At 45.9% G+C, this 17,632-nt stretch overlaps 2 protein-coding genes across 6 annotated transcripts in view; one reads left to right on the top strand and one right to left on the bottom strand.

The window, feature by feature from the left end:
• The window catches only part of LOC142814639 (disintegrin and metalloproteinase domain-containing protein 10-like), a 260,313-nt gene that overhangs the window by 25,885 nt on the left and 216,796 nt on the right, over nt 1-17,632 (top strand). The window lies entirely within an intron of this gene.
• The window catches only part of LOC142814638 (uncharacterized), a 199,052-nt gene that overhangs the window by 54,947 nt on the left and 126,473 nt on the right, over nt 1-17,632 (bottom strand). For all 5 annotated transcript variants that reach the window (XM_075893705.1, XM_075893707.1, XM_075893709.1 and 2 more), the window contains exons 4-5: nt 17,341-17,563; nt 7,057-7,500 (exon numbers count right to left, since the gene is read on the bottom strand). In XM_075893705.1, coding sequence (XP_075749820.1) covers nt 7,057-7,500; nt 17,341-17,563 — 667 coding nt within the window. The remainder of the gene's footprint in view (nt 1-7,056; nt 7,501-17,340; nt 17,564-17,632) is intronic.

Raw genomic sequence — 17,632 nt, 5'->3', positions numbered from 1 at the left:
AAAGAAGTGAGTGATAGGATGAAGCCCGAGAAAAGTGGTATAAACAGAGCAAGCAGGGCAGAATCAGGCGCTTCTGTTATCCTCCCTCACTACGAGTTCGATAATTCTGCACGAGTAAGAGGTTTGATTTCTTACACAGTCCCACCTGGACCTAATGAATATAGGTATTGTAATTGTGTCACTATATATATATATATATATATATATATATAAGAAAGCTATGCACTCACAATGTAGTCTTAAAGCAAATACCTGCAAACAACGTGACTGCCTGTTATGATAGGTGACTGGCTTCGAACCAAATAGTCGTAATAATAATACATCTACTAATGCCCGATGGCATTGAACACTTGTACCAAACTATATTACTGCGATATTAAATATTGTATTGTGAAGCCTGTATACAGAACACATGTGTTTGTAAAGCATGGATGATTATTTGTACTGCCTTTCCAAGCAGGAGAAATTCTTTTCACTGTATATTTAAGCAGACGTGTGGCTGTGTGGTAGAACATCTGCTTGCCAAGATAACAGCTTGGCTTCAAGTGAAGATAATTTTTTTTTTCAATTTTATTTGCATCTTTCAGAATTTTTTTTGTTATACAAAAGATGATTTTTTGCTCCCAGCCAACGATGCCAGCACCAATGCCAGAATTTAGCTAAAATGACCTTTTTGACCCTATTGCATTTATAAAATGTGACTATGCTAATAAGGTGGAAATGGGGGCTAGTTTGTACATCTTCAAGATTGATACATGTGGCTACGTTCTAGATGTGACGACACTTCCACTCACAAATGAAAGCAGCGCCCTTAAATATGTTTACCGCAAACAACCGCTATGCCAGATCGTCCGTTGCCAGAAACAGCGTTTGCAACAATGGCAAGGGTATACAGGTCTGACGTTAACAACACGCGTGAAAACTTTGCAAGGATTCCTTTCGCTCCTTTAGATGCCACTATCACAATCGATATCGCTACCGGCAGAATATTCCAATTGATAACTTGACTGGTAGCTGTTCTCGTTGCGGCTTGACTGTATAAGAGCAGAGCGCCACATTTCTTCAGTCAAGTGGAGGCAATAATTTTCATAAAATCAGTGAACACCAAGGGTATCAGAGAAAGAGACAGGACGACTGCTATTTTACACATCCTGTCTCTTTTTCCGGTATGTTTGTGCGTGTTCAATGTAACATGCAAACATCCACTCAATATCAACTAACCCAAATAAATGGCAGATACTGTAGTCCATATAATAAATGGGAAGTATTTTTTAGAGGACTGCAGGAACTTTGAGCCTTTCTGTCAGTCTCCCTATCTAGCAGCCTGCGTCTGGCGGCTCTCGTGACCGTCTTCTCATGTAGGAGTAGACGAAAATTAGTATGGGAAAATGAGAGGCTGGGACGAATATTTCTCGCTGGTGATGACATAAATTACAAGAAATCACATCATGTAGGTCATCAAACTATTTCCTGCCGACTCGTGTGGCACATACCTGTATACCACGAGCCGCAGTATGAAAGTATGCACCGTTGGTGATTGACAGTTGAAATGTGCCAAGAAACAGTGGGAACAGGCATTGTTTTTTGAAATGCTAGAACATTAAGAAAACTGACATGGGCAGTGTTAACCCCATAAATTCAAAGAATAAACTTCGGAGCCCCTGCAAAAATGGAACTCAAGCATTATACAAGCCAATTAAGTGTTTTGCAATGTAGCGACGATAGGTATCCAAAGTGCTTCGGGAAAACACCCCATACAGGAGTAAAGTTGGTGGAAGGTCAACTTTGGTTGGAGTGCTTGGCTATCAATTTTATGAATAATTTAACGGACATGTGAAAGGCAGCGAAGAAAAGGAGAACGACACAGGGGAGAAGGCAAGCGACCAGAATGGTTGAATGGCAGTGTCAAACTGTATATGGATTCTGGCGAATCACTGGGTCTTGTCTCGCGCCAAAAGCAGTCCCTTCAAAACAAGTCAGTTGTCTGCAGGTCATATGATGTACCCGGTCTTGGTAGCGAAAACATGGCTAGTGCCCTTCGTGACGAGCAGCGTTGTTGACAGAGATACCAAGCAATATGCCCAGTGAAACCACAGTTGTAGCACACGGGAGGGTCGCAGGTTATACTACATTTATCGCAAGGAATCCTGGGCTGCTGCTGTTGGGCAGCAAGCTCGTTATCACGTGAATAATGGGTTTCTGCCACTTTCTGGAATCCATTGTATTGGTCGTAAGTTGCATTTTGGTAGTAGGATCGGTGCTGTCCTTGCCGCAGCGGGATGCAGTCAGGCTCAGAGTCACGAGCATAAAAACGCAACTGTCCTCGATGTGATCGAGCGTCATAGGCAGGGACTTTATCGTACAGACGTGGCTGATACCGAAGTGTGGAATCATAATCCTCAATTCCTTTTGCCGCTTGGAGCAAGGACAAGAAAGCAACTTTTCGCTCGAACTCTGGTGGCAGGTAGAAGCTATGAGTGCTTGGGTGGTGTGCCACCCGTGCGCACAGCCCAAGTTCTTCACGTACTATTTGCCGGATCGCTGATGCAAGATCAAGCGGCTGGTTGCTCTGTATGCTTGCAACAGTCATCACATTGGCTAGCCTGCCGAACATGCGCGTATGACACGGCGAAACATGAATGCGTGGTGTGCCACTCGTGCGCACAGCCCAAGTTCTTCACGTACTATTTGCCGGATCGCTGATGCAAGATCAAGCGGCTGATTGCTCTGTATGCTTGCAACAGTCATCACATTGGCTAGCCTGCCGAACATGCGCGTATGACACGGGGAAACATGAAACAACGAACTTTAGCCCATTTTATCTGTTCTACGCCAGGTTGCCACTAAGCCCTCTGGATACTTTCTTGCCCTTCATTCTACACAATGACGATTCTGTATTGAACACCTTGTGCCCCGAAGAAGAAGCCCGTCAAATCGCCCGTCTTTGAACTCTCACCTATCAACGTCCCGGCGAATCGCCCGTCTTTGAACTCTACCCTCTCATTGTTGTTCGAAGGAACGATACGTCGACCCTGATGAACCAGTATCGTTCAAAAAAGGTGACTTGGTGCTGCTTTGGACACTGCAACGCAAGAGTGGATTGTGTCAAAAGTTTCTGCCAAGATATTCAGGCCCATTTTTAGTTTTCAAGCATCTCAGCCAGCTCACCCACGTGATAGCTTGTCTTTTGTCCAATGGTCGATGATCGAACCGAACGCAGCTCACTCACATTACTCGGCTCAAACTTTTCTACCCTCTTTGTGCATCCTAACTAGCTCTACGGGCTTTGTCTGCTTGTGGTGGAATGTAATGGACATGTGAAAGGCAGAGAAGAAGAGGAAGAATTTGGTAAGATCGCAATGTGCCACCGCGAACGAACGAACCTCTTGTAAATAAAACCATCTCATCACAACTGGCTGTAACAATATTACTTATGAGGTCCTTTGATACAGACGTCATGTCAAATGTGGTTAAGCATCAATTGTAGTTTGTCAACGTAGCGTACCCTCCTCGCAGGCACATGCCCTACAATTCAATTGACTATTTCTGCTGTTGATTGCTGTTGGCATGGTTACACAACTGTGAACAACTCATTATAAAAAACATAGGTGACAGTGTAACATGTCTGTACGTGTAACAATTATACATAGCTTTATCATCATTTCATAATATTTTGCTCCAGAATAAAATTGCATCACAACTCCTTTACGTCTGCATGCTTGGAATAACATGGATTCCCATGGTATGTGAGATCTCTCAATTTTTTTTTGGAGGATTGCACATGGCGGCAGATACCGGGAACGGATACAGATACTGGCTACCTCACAGAGAGCACCCCCGCCCCCTATTCACTGCAACTCAACAAGAGTTAGCAGTCCCCAAGGGAAAATCCTGCCGACGCCCATGTGACACCAAAGTATTGACAATCACCTCCTCTCCCGGCACTCTCTCACCCACACTGGGCGTCAGCCTCCATTTTCTTCTTAACTCTGATGATTCAAAAATCCACATATGCCTCAGTACATTAACCCCGAATCTTTCTGCAGACAACATGTGACCAAGTGGCGTTGATGGCAGACCTCGAGTCCTTCATCCGTGAGGAAATCGCGTGCCAGTTCTCTCTCCTACCCTTTGCCCACCCACCGGCTGTTCAACAATTGGCCACTACGCTTCTTCCTCCCATCCGTCGAGCGATTGAGCAGGAAATAGCAGAGGTCATGCCTGTACGTACCCCCCATCCCCACCACAACCTCCGTCTCCTGCAGCCCTGAACTACGCCCAAGTGGTCACCAGGCCACCTCAAGTTGCTTCAGCACCCGCCCTTCTGACTTATGCCGAAGCTACCGCTCGACCTGTCCTTTGCAGCGGGTATGCCCGCTACGTATTTTGACGCAACCCCTCAGCCTCAGCTTTAGCCCACCATGCAGCCTTTTCAGCCACCGTTCCGTTCATCGCCTCTTGCGACAAGGGTGAGACCTACCCCAGCGAACCGATGGCGCACACCCGACAACCAGTCCGCGCGATTGCCTTGTTATTATCGCGATAGAAACTATATGGACACTGTCAACGGGTTTTTGCCGTCGACGTTACGTCCCGTATCAATTCCAAATTGTTATTCAAACATACTTTTACATCAATGCTAAGATTTTCATGCACAAGGATGGATTCACAATCACTCGGATTTCATGTCTTTTCTCGGGCATCGTACGTTCTATTCACGGGCAAAAACATGAACGGAGATGAGGAGTGGGGGTGACCAACACGGCTGAAGCAGAGATCGAACGATGCGGCCCATCTCTGTTGTCGCTCGGAAGGCGCATGTACAACACCAGCCCCCTTCCCAACCTCCGCACCAGGAGGCCTATAGAGGAAGAACTGAGGAAGAGCTCTGCACGTCTTGCAAAAAGCATGAAAAGAAGAAGGGGATGCCGCTCGAGCAACCACTGCACTTTGCTGCTAAGGGCGTGGCTGTGATCGCCGGCGCGCACGTTATCTCGGCAGTGATAAACCGCAGGTGGTTCGCTCTTTGATGCGCTCCACTCTCATCGCAATTAATAGACCGCGGAAAAAGTAGATCTCCTCTATTATTTTCAACAGCGTTTCATTGCGATAGCAATTATATCGATATGTATTCTCGGCTGTTTTTTATCGTTGCCAATGCTGCCGTCATGCACGGTATATGTATACGTATCTATATAAAGGAAAACTAAAAAAAGTAAAAAAGCAGCCCGCGCTCGGCACCCAGCTCGTCGCGATGAGCCAACGCGCGATTATCTCTCATATATGCTTTGTCTTAAGCGTGGGCGCGAGAGGTTAGGTGCTTGTGCGCTAGCGCTTGTCCTCCGGCGCTTATCCTTCGGTAGGGAGAATCGTGTGCATTCCCCTTTCACCGGAATGATTGCGTTAGTTGCCTGGGCTACAATGGTCAACCCCGCTCGCTGGGCAGGCCCCGTTTGCGAAAAGAGCGTGCTTTTCACACAGCGAAGTAACAATTGGGACGCTCGTTAGTTCGTACTCATATTTGTACCTGTGATTACGTTTCGTGCATCGTTCTTTTTTTTTGTTTAAGCAGCGCGGTCAGCGTCGAGATGTGAATGTTGTTAGTTAGCTCTCGTCCTGTGCGTGTTGTTTTTGTGCGTCATTTGTGCGTGAGCAGCGCGCTGCACGTTTCGATCTGCTAGCAGTTCTCAGCGTTATATTCCATTGGATTAATTGATTCGCCCCTGCGGAGAAACTGCGACAAGTTTTTCTTTTAACAGTTGCGCGAGATTGGATCCATAACAGCTGCCAGCCTCACTTCGTATAGCATTACAATTTGCTGGGCTCACATTTATTACTTCCCCATTACGGTGTAATTATAACTGTGTTAGTCAGGTACAGCCACTTATTGTTTTCATCCTGAACACGCAAGCATCAACCGCCGCGTCGATAAGTGCGAATCACAGCGACCATATGAACGAGAATACACGCATGCGTTCTTCGGCAGTCATGGGCATGAGTTCTTCGTTAGGCTGTTCCTGGAAACGGACACCTACCCCGCTTCTCTTGAGCAATCTTACTGCCATCATTTCTTTTTTTCCGAACGATGCCATTAAGCTATAAAAACATAGGTGAACGATCACAGCATCAACTTAAAGTACGCGGTTTTTTTTTTTTTGAATCCTGGCCCAACCAGGACACAGCTGGTAACTGAAACCGTCTACAGGTGCGCTGCTAATTGAGATCATGCCTCAACGGAATTCCGCACACCATGGGGAATAGGACGTGACACCACGGCACAAAGCAAACCCTTATTTAGAATGCGTCTCGGACGCGAAACATGAGCTTTATTCCTTGTAACGCTAAAAAAAAGGCGTTGCCTTTTTTTTTTTTGCCTTTCACATATAACACATCTTTGCCTTTCACATATAACGCATTGGTTGCATTAAACCATGTACTAACATAATTCAGCCTCTGTATTGCCACACTCTTGATAAGACAATGAAATATTACCCTGCAGGCGCTTATCAACCTAGAAAAAAAGAAACACTTTCAAAGAGCTACATCTTAAGAATATGCTCACAAATTTCCTCCAACTTATTTCCCAGTAATTTCACTTCGGCGTATTAGGAAATTATTGGAGAAATATTTGAGAAATATTCGACAAATGTTCTACTCGATTTGTACTCACAGTTCAATATTCAGATACGTTTAACACCCAAAATTTTGTCATTTTCAGTGAAAGTAGCATGAATCGCCGAGCTGGTGATTAGTGTCTTTATACGTAGGCTTGACTGTATACGGTTGAACCCCTTTGTAGGAGGCACACACCTGGGAGCCATTCTCGTCTCCAATATGAAACGTCTCTGATAAAAAAGACTTCACATAAGCATTGTCTTATCCACCCTACTTGAATGCAGACGCATGGATGTCTCCTATACCAATTTGTCTTTTCCACAGTCTCGTATGAAGGGGTATAAATGAAAGACTGTATAAATCTTTACCATCAACAAAGTTTATCGGTCTCCAAGGCAACTACAGCCCCCCACTTAAAGCCCTCATTAGCATTCAACTCACCCCCGAGAGAGTCATCTAGATTATCGCTAATTTCGCTGCCAGTTTCACCAGGGCCTTCAGCACTCTGCGCCTCCACTTCTTTCACCAAGCCGCCAACAGTCTTTTTCTTTCCTGGCTCTCTTCGCAGGGTCTCCGATCCAGCACTGGCATCAGCAGTACCAAACGAAGCAGCATAAATGCTACTCATATTACCAGCTTGGGCAGGTTGCCGATGCCATTGCTGCTGTTGTGGTTGCTGGTTTGAAGGGGGCTGCTGGGTTGGCTCGGGCACGCCATTCTGAGCTGGCTGGCTTTTTCCTGACAAAGAGCCACCCACCACGCTCTGTTGCTGCGATGTAACCTGTGCAGGGAAGGCGCCATTCCGGATAAGATGCCCTTCCTTGAACAAGAGAGCACTGTCAGGACCTCCGGAAGAATTAGGTTGGAACATTGCTGGTGTGGGCCCTGCAGTTAAGGGAACAGGTTAATTCAGCTCATGAGTACATAAAAGAAAATAACACTGTCCCTAATTGCTAGTTCCTCAAAGAGGTTATGGAGCAGGAACATAAAGCAGTCCTGAATTTAATGCTGCTAATGGCCTCCTGCAGGCAAAATAGACATCCAATTTTTTAGGCATCAAAAGAGCAGCACAACTCTTGAGAGCTTTTTATTAGGTTGCAAATGAAACAGTAAGGAGAAGCAAACTTTGCACAGTAAGACTAATGGGCGTCATAATGTTCCGAACAAATGTGAAAATATGACACGGAAACCGAGTGGCCCATATAGGTGCGAAAAAATACAGTAAAAGCTACTTAATAGCCTATTTACTTCTTCAAATATTTGAACTTGGACACACGTGATTCATTTAGAAATCAGCAAGCACCTTCCTGAAAGCTCAAATCGACAAACTTTTACTGCATGCATACAGTTGAAACTCGATTCTATGAAAACCAAACTTACGAACTTCCTGATTTAATGAACAAATACAGATTCCCCTTGAAGTTGCCAATAGGCTTAGTGCTTATACGATCTCGATATCGCAAAAGAAAGCTCACCACCAAGTCATATTTAAAGAAGCATGTTGGAAAAATATGTACAGAAAAAGTTTTATTCCAAATTTATGAAGTCTAGAATGCCTGGTAGCATGCTGTCAGCATAGGAGCAGTACAATCGATGCAGCAGAAGCAATTTCGTTTTGGTTTTCACGAAACTACTGTGCAAAGATGAGTAAAAAACATTTGCTGAAGAAGTTTCTCTGTTTCGTGCGTCAGCGGACGCTCCTCGTCAGAAAAAATGGGCAAAGAATATAAAACAAGAAGAGAAAGTGCTGGAGAAGACATGGGTTCACTGTTTCCGCCATTGTGATGAAAGCTTCACTGTGAGGACATATGAAGGGCTTGTAGAGATAGGCCGTTAGTCCTTGATATTTTCTGTACACACCGTAAAATTCCTAGCAAGTGCCCTCCCTCCCTTCCAACGAAGTCGAAATTGCCGGCAAAGTGTTGGGGGGATGGGGCTATCCCTGGAACGGTACCAAAATTCAAAGATGTTGGCAAAATTCAATCAGCAGCTAGGCAAATCGTAAAGTGTCGTCGGGCTCATCCAGTGTTTGCAATCGATACAGTGCTTCTGCCGACCACGTTGTTCATCCTGTTGGCAGGATTGTCTATTCGCATCGTCTGATCCATGTTGGGCATGTTATAAAGGTGTAGCTGTTGCGTCGTTACAGCGAGTTCGCCGAAGGCCGAAAGGCACTTGCTGCCACCAAAAGTTCCAAGACCGTCTTCTGGTTCTCGGTTGTAGTGCGGCGCAGTTGATCAGTGGAACGCTGTTTCCAGCGATTTATATAATGGCTGGAAGCTATGAAGTTTCCCAACTGCATGTAGTTGCCAAGTTTGATGACCTCTTCAGAAGGAATCCAGTTGCTGGCGGGACTTCTTGCACTTCTTTCACGCTAAAATACAGTAGACCACGAGAGCGCGTGCCAAGCTGCCTGTCAGTGCCACCTGGCACTGCGTTATCTACCATCGATCGCAGTGCTCGGTAAAAAATTGGTATTCTTGTTATTCAATGGCATTTAAATTTTTATAGCTATGTAGCACATTATTAGATCGCAGTTTTCATGCAAAGCGCTCATCTGCAGTATGACTATTACACTGCTGTTTTCATAGCAGGACCAAAGCTATCACGAAGCGCCTCTAACGGCCTTCCATTTTGTGGCATCGGAGACTAGCGTCATCATCACCAGCAAGAAGCGCAGCTTGCCGGTCTCGGAATGCTCGAGCTGTGTGGAAGCTCGGGTTCGTCGAAGCTCTGCATGACCTGGAATAAACGGCGTGCCACCTATGTTTTGTTGAGTGAGTGTGTGTGTTGTAACAGTGGCAACGAGGACAACGAGGACTTCATCCAGTCCTGGACCTGCAGAGCCTTAGCGTGGGACGGCTACCAGTGTATGAGCGAACGTGGTCAACGTTCCGAGTTCGCTTTGACGCCTACTTCAAAGCGCAAGACATCACGAACATGATGAAGCAACGAGCAGTGTTAGTGGCCTCGCTACTGGACAGCGCGATTCAAGTGGTCAAGGGACGTTGCCATCTGAAGCAAATCAATGCACTCAACTACGACAATGCCGTTAATTACCTCGAGGAGTACTATGCCCCGAAAGTCAACGAAATAGCGGCAAGTTATGTTTTTTTAATCGATCACAACTGAATTCATTGCTGAAATAAGGTGGCTGGCAGAAAAATGCAATTTCGGATCGTCGCTTGCCCGCATGCTACAAGACCAAATCGTGTGGAGTCTTAGATGACGATGTGAGACGACATTTGCTGACTTCCAGGAACCTGATGCTAGCAGAAGCAGAGGATTTTATTATTGCTGCTCCGACCGCGACCGCGAATGCTAGAAGCATACAATATACCGATCAGAGTAGCATCCCATTCGTGCGTCAGAATAGGCCACGAAAAAGGCAATCGAAGGCCCAAGGCATGACACCTTGCCATAGGTGCGGCAGTGAAGCTAATTTGAACGAGCAGTGCTATCACATTCGTATGGTGTGCCACCGATGCGGTAAACAAGAACACGTCACTCGAATGTGCTGAGAACAAACCCAGCGAAAGCCCTGTGGCACTTACATCCTGTGGGCAGCAGCTGACGATAGCTCGTAAGATGAGAAGAAGCTCTATTTTATAGTGGCTCATAAAACGAGTACTGGTCGCATGGTTAAGCCAATTTACAAGGAAAGCACCTGGGATGGTGTGCCACTTACCATGTTAATCGATACGGAGTAACCTGTTAGCATTATTTCAATGAGCCTGTTTAAGCAGAATCAAAGCAGATGGCCACCTCCAAGCAGCACCACTCTCAAATGGTCATGTTTTTTGGAAGAACTTCCAGTGGTTGGAAAGGTGCAGATGAAAGCGACCTGTGAGCGGCACGAAGTACAGGGCACCCTGGTTATTGTCGATACACTTTGACCCGTGTTATGCGGAAGGAATACCATCAAGGCGTTTAACAATTGTGGAGTGGCCATGTTGAGGCCAAATGTCATCGCGAACCTCAACACGCGCAATGAAGACCGCACGAGCCAGGAACTTAACACTTTGCTCAAGGAGTTCGAAGATGTGTTTGCGCTAGGTTTAGGACTTTATAAAGGTCCACCTGTGATAAAGCTTATCTTGAAGGAAAATGCCATGCCCCGCTTTTTCAAAGCAAGTACAGTGCCATATGCTTTCACAACCAAGGTGTCTGACGCTTTGGACGGATTGGTTGTTGACGGTGTGATATCACCTGTTATGGCTGCAGAATGGGCAACGCCAGTAGTTCCAGTTGTTAAAACTGTTGGGTTGATTCGACTGTGTGGAGATTTTCACCTTACAGCGAACACGGCCACAGTGACTGAACAGTACTGACTGCCCCGTGTGGATGACATCTTCGCACGACTGAATGGTGGTGAAGTATTTAGTACACTGGATTTGATTCAAGCATATAACTATCTGCCCGTGGACGAAGAGGCCAAGAAGCTGACAGTCATAAACACTCACAAGGGTCTATTCTGCTTCAATAGGCTTTTTTTTGGGGGATTAGCTCAGCTCCGGCCATCTTCCAGAGGCATATGCATTCCTCATTAAAAGATCTGGATTTACAAGCCTAACTGGATGACATCATAGTGGCTGAGAAGCGCAATGACACTTCATTGTTAAAGCAAGTCTTGCTGCGCTTACCGGACTATTGTCTCCGGCTAAACATCAAGAAATGCAAATTCTGAAAAAAAGAAGTCACCTTCCTTGGACATCGAGTGGATGCTAGTGGGCTCATATCGAAGGGCGACAACATTGAAGCAGTTTTTCAAGCACCGGTCCCCAAGTCAGTGAGCGAACTGAAATCCTTCTTGGGCTTAATCAACTATTACACCAAATTTTTACCGAGCCTTTCCACAGTTCTAGCGCCATTATACAATCTGCTAATTAAAGGAGCTACGTGGAAATGGCAGCAGTTACATAAGGAAGCAGTTCGAAAGGTTAAGCAGGCTATACAAAGGTCAAAGTTTCTGACACCCTTTGACATTAAAATGCGACGCTTTATCCATAGGAGTGGGGGCAATACTTTCCCATCGCGTCAACGGCACAGACTATCCGATTAATTTTTGCTCCGGAACTTTGTCCAAAGCGAAACGAAACTACTCCCAGCTAAAAAAAGAAGCATTGGCCCTGGTATTCCGCGAGATGCAATTTAAGGACTATTATATGGCAATCAGGTTGATTAAGTGACTGACCATAAACCACTGACAGGTTTGCTTAACCCAGAAAAAGCTATTTCTCCCATGGCTGCAGCAAGAATTCAGTGGTGGGCTCTTCTCTTGGACAATTATAATTACACAGTGCAGTATCGCACGGTAACCGAAACCTCAAATGTTGATGCCTTAAGTCGCCTGCCATTACCGAACACACTACACGGTACCAGCACAGAAAATCCGCCAGAGTACCGTACTTACTCAATTCTACCGCGCCCTCGATTGTAACGCGCACCCGGTTTCCACGACGAAAAAAAAAAGTAAGACATTGATTGCAGCGCGCACCCATTTTTCTCGTTGGCCCGCACGATCACACCACTCGGGAAAACGACTCTTTTCGGAAGCGTCTTCCGTTTAAATATGAGGTATGGGAGAAGCTTGTGCCTGTCTGATGTGCAACGGAGTCACTCTAGTTTTACCCTGGCCCGATGTCAGCACGCTAACTTGCTTTGCCCCTTTCTTCTAGACGATTGTGGTGCCAGGCATGTCGAAGAAAAGAGGCGTCTGATCGGCATTCCCGATTTGCCCAAGCAGGTAGCCGTTGTTGTGCCGAAAGTTTAGTACGAACCTCTGAAAACTGTTAAGCTTTTCTTCATTCTCCTCCAGCAAGTTTTGGCCCATGCCCGCTGGCTTTCGGAGGGAAAAGCCTAAAGTTAGTCAGCCTAAAGCCTAAAGTTAGTTAGCCAGCACCTGCTCGCTTTGAACTGGCTCCGCGTTAGCCCTTTTTCTAAAGCTAACTGCATAACACGCACTTGGAGCAGTTCTGTCGTCACGGACCGCTGTGCCGCTCGCTGCTCAAGCACGTACTCGGCGAGCAGCTCTTCAATTTGCAGAAACCGACCCTGCTGTGGTCCATTGAAGCCTTTTCGTGAATCTTTGCTGTTGACAATCTTCTGCTTTTGTTTCTGCCAGTCCCGCATGCACGCTTTGGAAACTCTGAACGACCGTGATGCGGCCCAATTCACGACCGTTTCGGCACACGCAAAGACTTTTATCTTAAAGTCGGCATCGTGGTGCACTCGTCGAGTTTTTCGAGTCGGTCCTTCTATGCGGTCGATGATGATGAACTACAAGATTACAAACTCCTCAGCACACGTACGAAGTGCTGCACATGGGAAACATAGGCAGAAATGGCCGACGTGCCATGCCGATGCACGTAGAAGGCGGCTATTTTGGAAATGCCGATGGCAATAGAATGACCGTATTCATTTTTTTTTTCGAACTCGATTCTAACGCCCATGCGATTTATGAACTCGCTTAACCGAAAAAAAGGTGCGCATTAGATTCGATTAATCAACGTATGTCCCATACCCAAAATGATTGGAAAAAGAAGCGATTAATGTCAGTGATGTGGCACAATTTCTAAAAGTGGATCCTCTGCTGCAGCAAATGAAATTCTGGATTAAGAAAGGCTGGCCAAAACTGTTGTCTGAAGACAGAGCTGCTTCCGGCTATACTTCAGCAAGAAGGCTGAGGTCACTTACTACCAAAACTTGATCTACTGGGGACACCACATCAAGCTTCCCACGGCTCTAAATTGACGCATTTCGGACTTGTTTGATGAAACACACCCAGGCATGGCGACCATGAAGAACATTGCAAGATCCCTGTTTTGGTTTCTGGGTGTAGACAGTGAGATCGAGTGATTAGTGCGTAGATTACCTGCTTGCACACAGACTGCGGCGATGCCTCTAGCACCAGCACCTGTACCATGGCCCACAATGGGAGAGAAATGGAGCCGGTTGCACGCCGACTATACAGGTCCCATTGAAGGACACATGGTAATATAGTTGTATATGCCGAAACGAAGCGGATGAAGGCAGTTCTAACGAAATCTGCAACAGCAGAAGTGACAGTGGAGGCCCTGAGGGCAGTGTTTTTGAGGGTCAGTCTATAACACACTCTTGCGACGGACAATGGACCTCAATTCACGGGTTTCCAATTCATTAGTTTCCTAGCGAAAAAACCAAGTAAAACACTTGACGACAGCGCCCTATCGTCCTCAATCAAATGGTTTAGCAAAGCGAGCCCTAAGAACGTTGAAGGAAGGCTTGAAGAAAAACAAAAAAATTCCGCTACGAATTCGACTTTAGAGATTTCTGTTCTGTTACCACTGCACTCCAGTGAAGGAGGGCAAGTCTCCAGCGGTGCTTTTGCTGGGGTATCAAATATGAACGAAACTCGACTGCATTATGCCGACCACAGGTGCTGTTAGAGCAAAGCCGTGCAACGAACGAAAACAGCGATGGCCGGTAGGACAGCGTGCTTAGACACAAACGTTTCGGCCACGGAAATGGGGGATACCAAGTATCGTGCAGGACTATCAGGGCAAGGGCATGGTCAGTGTGGACACGACTGAGGGAACGGAATGGCGGCATTTTGACGAAGTGCGACCGCCGGACGTTTCAGTTGAAGAATCGTGCGACACTGACGCGCTATCGGCCCGTCAGGAACTTTCGGGTGAAAGCACAAGAGATTCGCTGATTCCGGCAACTCGACTTTTGCGGCGCTCAACGTGTAAGCGCCGCGCTCCTGATCATTTGAACTTTTAAGAAGAGGAGAAGCTGTGGCATTGGAGACTAACATCCTCATCACCAGAAAGAAGCGCGGCTCGCCAGCCTCGGAACGCTCGCATTGCGTGGGAGCTCGAATTCGCAGAAGCTCTGGCTGACTTAAAACAAACCTCGTGCCACCTTTGTTCTGCTGAGTGAGTGTCGTGCATTGTAACACGTTGGCTAGGTGTCACTTTATGATTAAGATAGTGACTGATAACAGTTCTGCTCATAAACTGCTCTCGACGCAGAAGCGTGTAGATGCCGATGCCAAAATGCAGTTTGCAGTAAAAAGTGTACGATGAAAATTCTTTGTACGCAATCAGAAAAAAAAAACGGGCCATTTATAAAGGGAGGGATGCTTTTCGGGCGCTGCAGCACTGTCGACTGCCGCTGATGTAGCGAAAGTGTCGCGAAGACGCTTTTGGGCACGCGCTGAATGAACACTGGTGCACCGTTACTGAGATTCCATCAAAGTTCTGTCTTCCCGTAGTTTAGCTGCAGCAAATTATCGAAAGTCTTTTCCCATTCCCATATCTGCTTCTGGTTGAACTTGAATTGCCGGGACGTCCAGTGCACATTCTTTCTGTTTTTTTTTTTTTGATGCCATCGAATAACCTCAAGTTTTCTTGCCACTGCGTATAACTGCTTAGGTATAGCTGACCATTCACTGCAAACACAAAGCAACAAATGGCACAGAGCCTGTGTGGAGCAATCGGGCTGCAGAGCAAAGCAGAATCAGATTGGATTGGATTTATGGCAGCCAGCAAGACCAAAAAGGAAAAAAGAAGAAAGAAGAAAGAAACTCAGGGGACCCTACAGCTTCGCCTTTAGGAGTTGAACGTGAGAGTGATATCCCGTCTTCAGTGTGTTCTTCAAACATCAAGTGCATAAAACACTTTCAAACTTGATATATATATGCACCCACTACGCCGCCTTAAGAGAATAGGCCCAGTAGCATGTGCGCCTTTTGTACTTGCTGATCGGCTTTAAACCACGAAGCCATTATGAAAAAAGCATGTTCTGACGCCCGCTGGCAATGGGCGTTTGTACAACACATAATATTTCATGTCGCATTGTGAAGCATAAATAAATGAAACGTGTTTGTGAAGCATGAAAGCTAGTTTCACTTCATTTCTAAGCAGGGGAAGTTCTTTTCACTGTTCTCAGAAGCAGAGACATGGCAGTGTGGTAGAACATCCACTTGCCATGCAAACGACCCTGGTTCGATCCCCACTCACATGCAAACGACCCTGGTTCGTTTCCCACTCTGAACAAAGATATTTTCATCAATTATTTTATCTGAACCGTTCTCTATTTTTCGGTCAAGCATAAGATGATGATTTTTCGTTCACAACCAATAACAATGACACCGACGTTACTGCAAAACGAGCCTTCCAAAGCTGTCAGGTTGAAACACAATATCTGTAGAAAAATCCCCGGAAACTTTTTTTGTCAACAGGATTGTTGATGTGTTGCATTGTTGTGTTGCATTGTTGTGTTGCATTGTTGTGAAGCAGTGGAAAGGGGGGGAGGGGGCTTGCATTCGTAGGGGCACATGCTCGGAACTTTACGATAGTTAACAATATAGCATACAGCAACTTAGCGAAGCCATCTAGCAGCAGTAACTCACCAGCAGAGATCATATTTAAGTGCACTCTATGGGCCATAAGACATTTGAAAACAAAAGGCAGCATGCGTTACAAGCCTAATTCATGAACTCTTGGGTGAAGGAAACCCGACTGTTTTCTGCTTCAGCTGTGCTTGAAGACAGAGGCATCTTTGACAACAAAGGTTGTGTTGAAACAAGAAGTGAAAGCCATTTTGTTTTTTATGGTGCTGGCCATGTTGTCAAGAAGGCACTTAATAGATTCACGTGCCCCACATCTGCGTCTGCCTTAGGCCTTTCCCCTCTTTAACAGAACCAAATGAGAACGCCCAAATGATGACTAAATTCGACCTTCAGGGGGCTTACTGTAGCAAACACTTGATTGCAATGTTGAAGAACGTGTTTAATTACTGTGTTCTTCAGCGGAAGTTAACTGCATGTTGAATGAATACAATCATTTTTAGAGTTTTTGCAAGGGCATGACTTCCAAAGAATTGGCTGTGGCAAACAAGGTCAGGATTCCCAAGAGTTTAACCAGGCTTCACTTATTTCACCAAAGCCATCAACAAAGAGAAGTCTACTCAACGCGAGAAGCAAAAGCTTCTCAAAATGAGACGCTGGCACTGACCTCCGAACTGCAGTGGCGCACTACTGAATTCAATAAGGATGTCACTTTTAGGACCCTTTCCATTCATGATGCTGTTTTGTCATTGTGCATCTGGATTTGAACAGTCACGTGTTCGTTTCTAACCTCAGGGCCAAATTTCAATTGTTTGTATTAAGCGATACTGTTTCCCGCTTACATTTTTTTTTTCTTGAAAGCTTGAAATAGCTTTTAATCAAGGAGAGCCGTGAGAATGTTAAAAATAAGAGTCAATAATACGCCTTCTAATGCATTATAAAAGTCGCTCTACCACTCAAATAGGGGGATGCAAAAACGCCTGTAAACGTGCAAATAAATTTCTCAATGACTCATACAGAAAATGCACTGTGGACTACCACTTGTAAGTAAGCGAAAAAACACATTCTCGGCAACAGGGCCAGAGCCCCAGCTGGGCGCCACGATAGCATAAGATTTGAACAGCGACGACTCATTCGCAAAACTAGTCAAACACTTCTAATTTCTCCAGCAGGACTACGATCAAGCAAGCATGTAGCTTTGCGAGTATTCACATAGGTTCCCAACAACACTGGGCCGGTGGTGTTTGATTCGATGCCTTGCTATGGTGATGAGACTGGCAAAGGCAAGTAAAGAGCACAAGCAAATGTTTGCAAAGTAAAATGTTTGTGTAATATTGCCCCCCCCCCCCCCCCCTTAATGGAAGAAAACCCCTAGTAAACTCGAGAATCACCTTGCATGTGCTGTGGTAGAATGCCCAAGTGTTGTGCCTGCAAGACGCTCATTTGAGGTTGCATGGCCTCCAGCAAACTATGGTCGTGCGGGGAGCCCTGCTTGTCAGGATGGAGTTGCTGAGCCGGCTGTTGCTGCAGCTGCAAACGTTGCTGTGCCTGCAACTGCTGCCGCTGCTGCTGCTCCTGCAGCATTGGTGGACTTCCCAGCACTCCGTTAAAAGCCTGTAAAAGTGTTTCTAGTATGAACATGTGCTGAAGAGTTAACAATACATTGTTTGATTGTTATCACTG

The sequence above is a fragment of the Rhipicephalus microplus genome, chromosome 4 (genome assembly GCF_043290135.1).
Source record: "Rhipicephalus microplus isolate Deutch F79 chromosome 4, USDA_Rmic, whole genome shotgun sequence".
Taxonomy (NCBI): Eukaryota; Metazoa; Arthropoda; class Arachnida; order Ixodida; family Ixodidae; genus Rhipicephalus; species Rhipicephalus microplus.
Note: the sequence above shows the minus strand (reverse complement) of the source record. Positions and strands in the feature narration are given on the sequence as shown.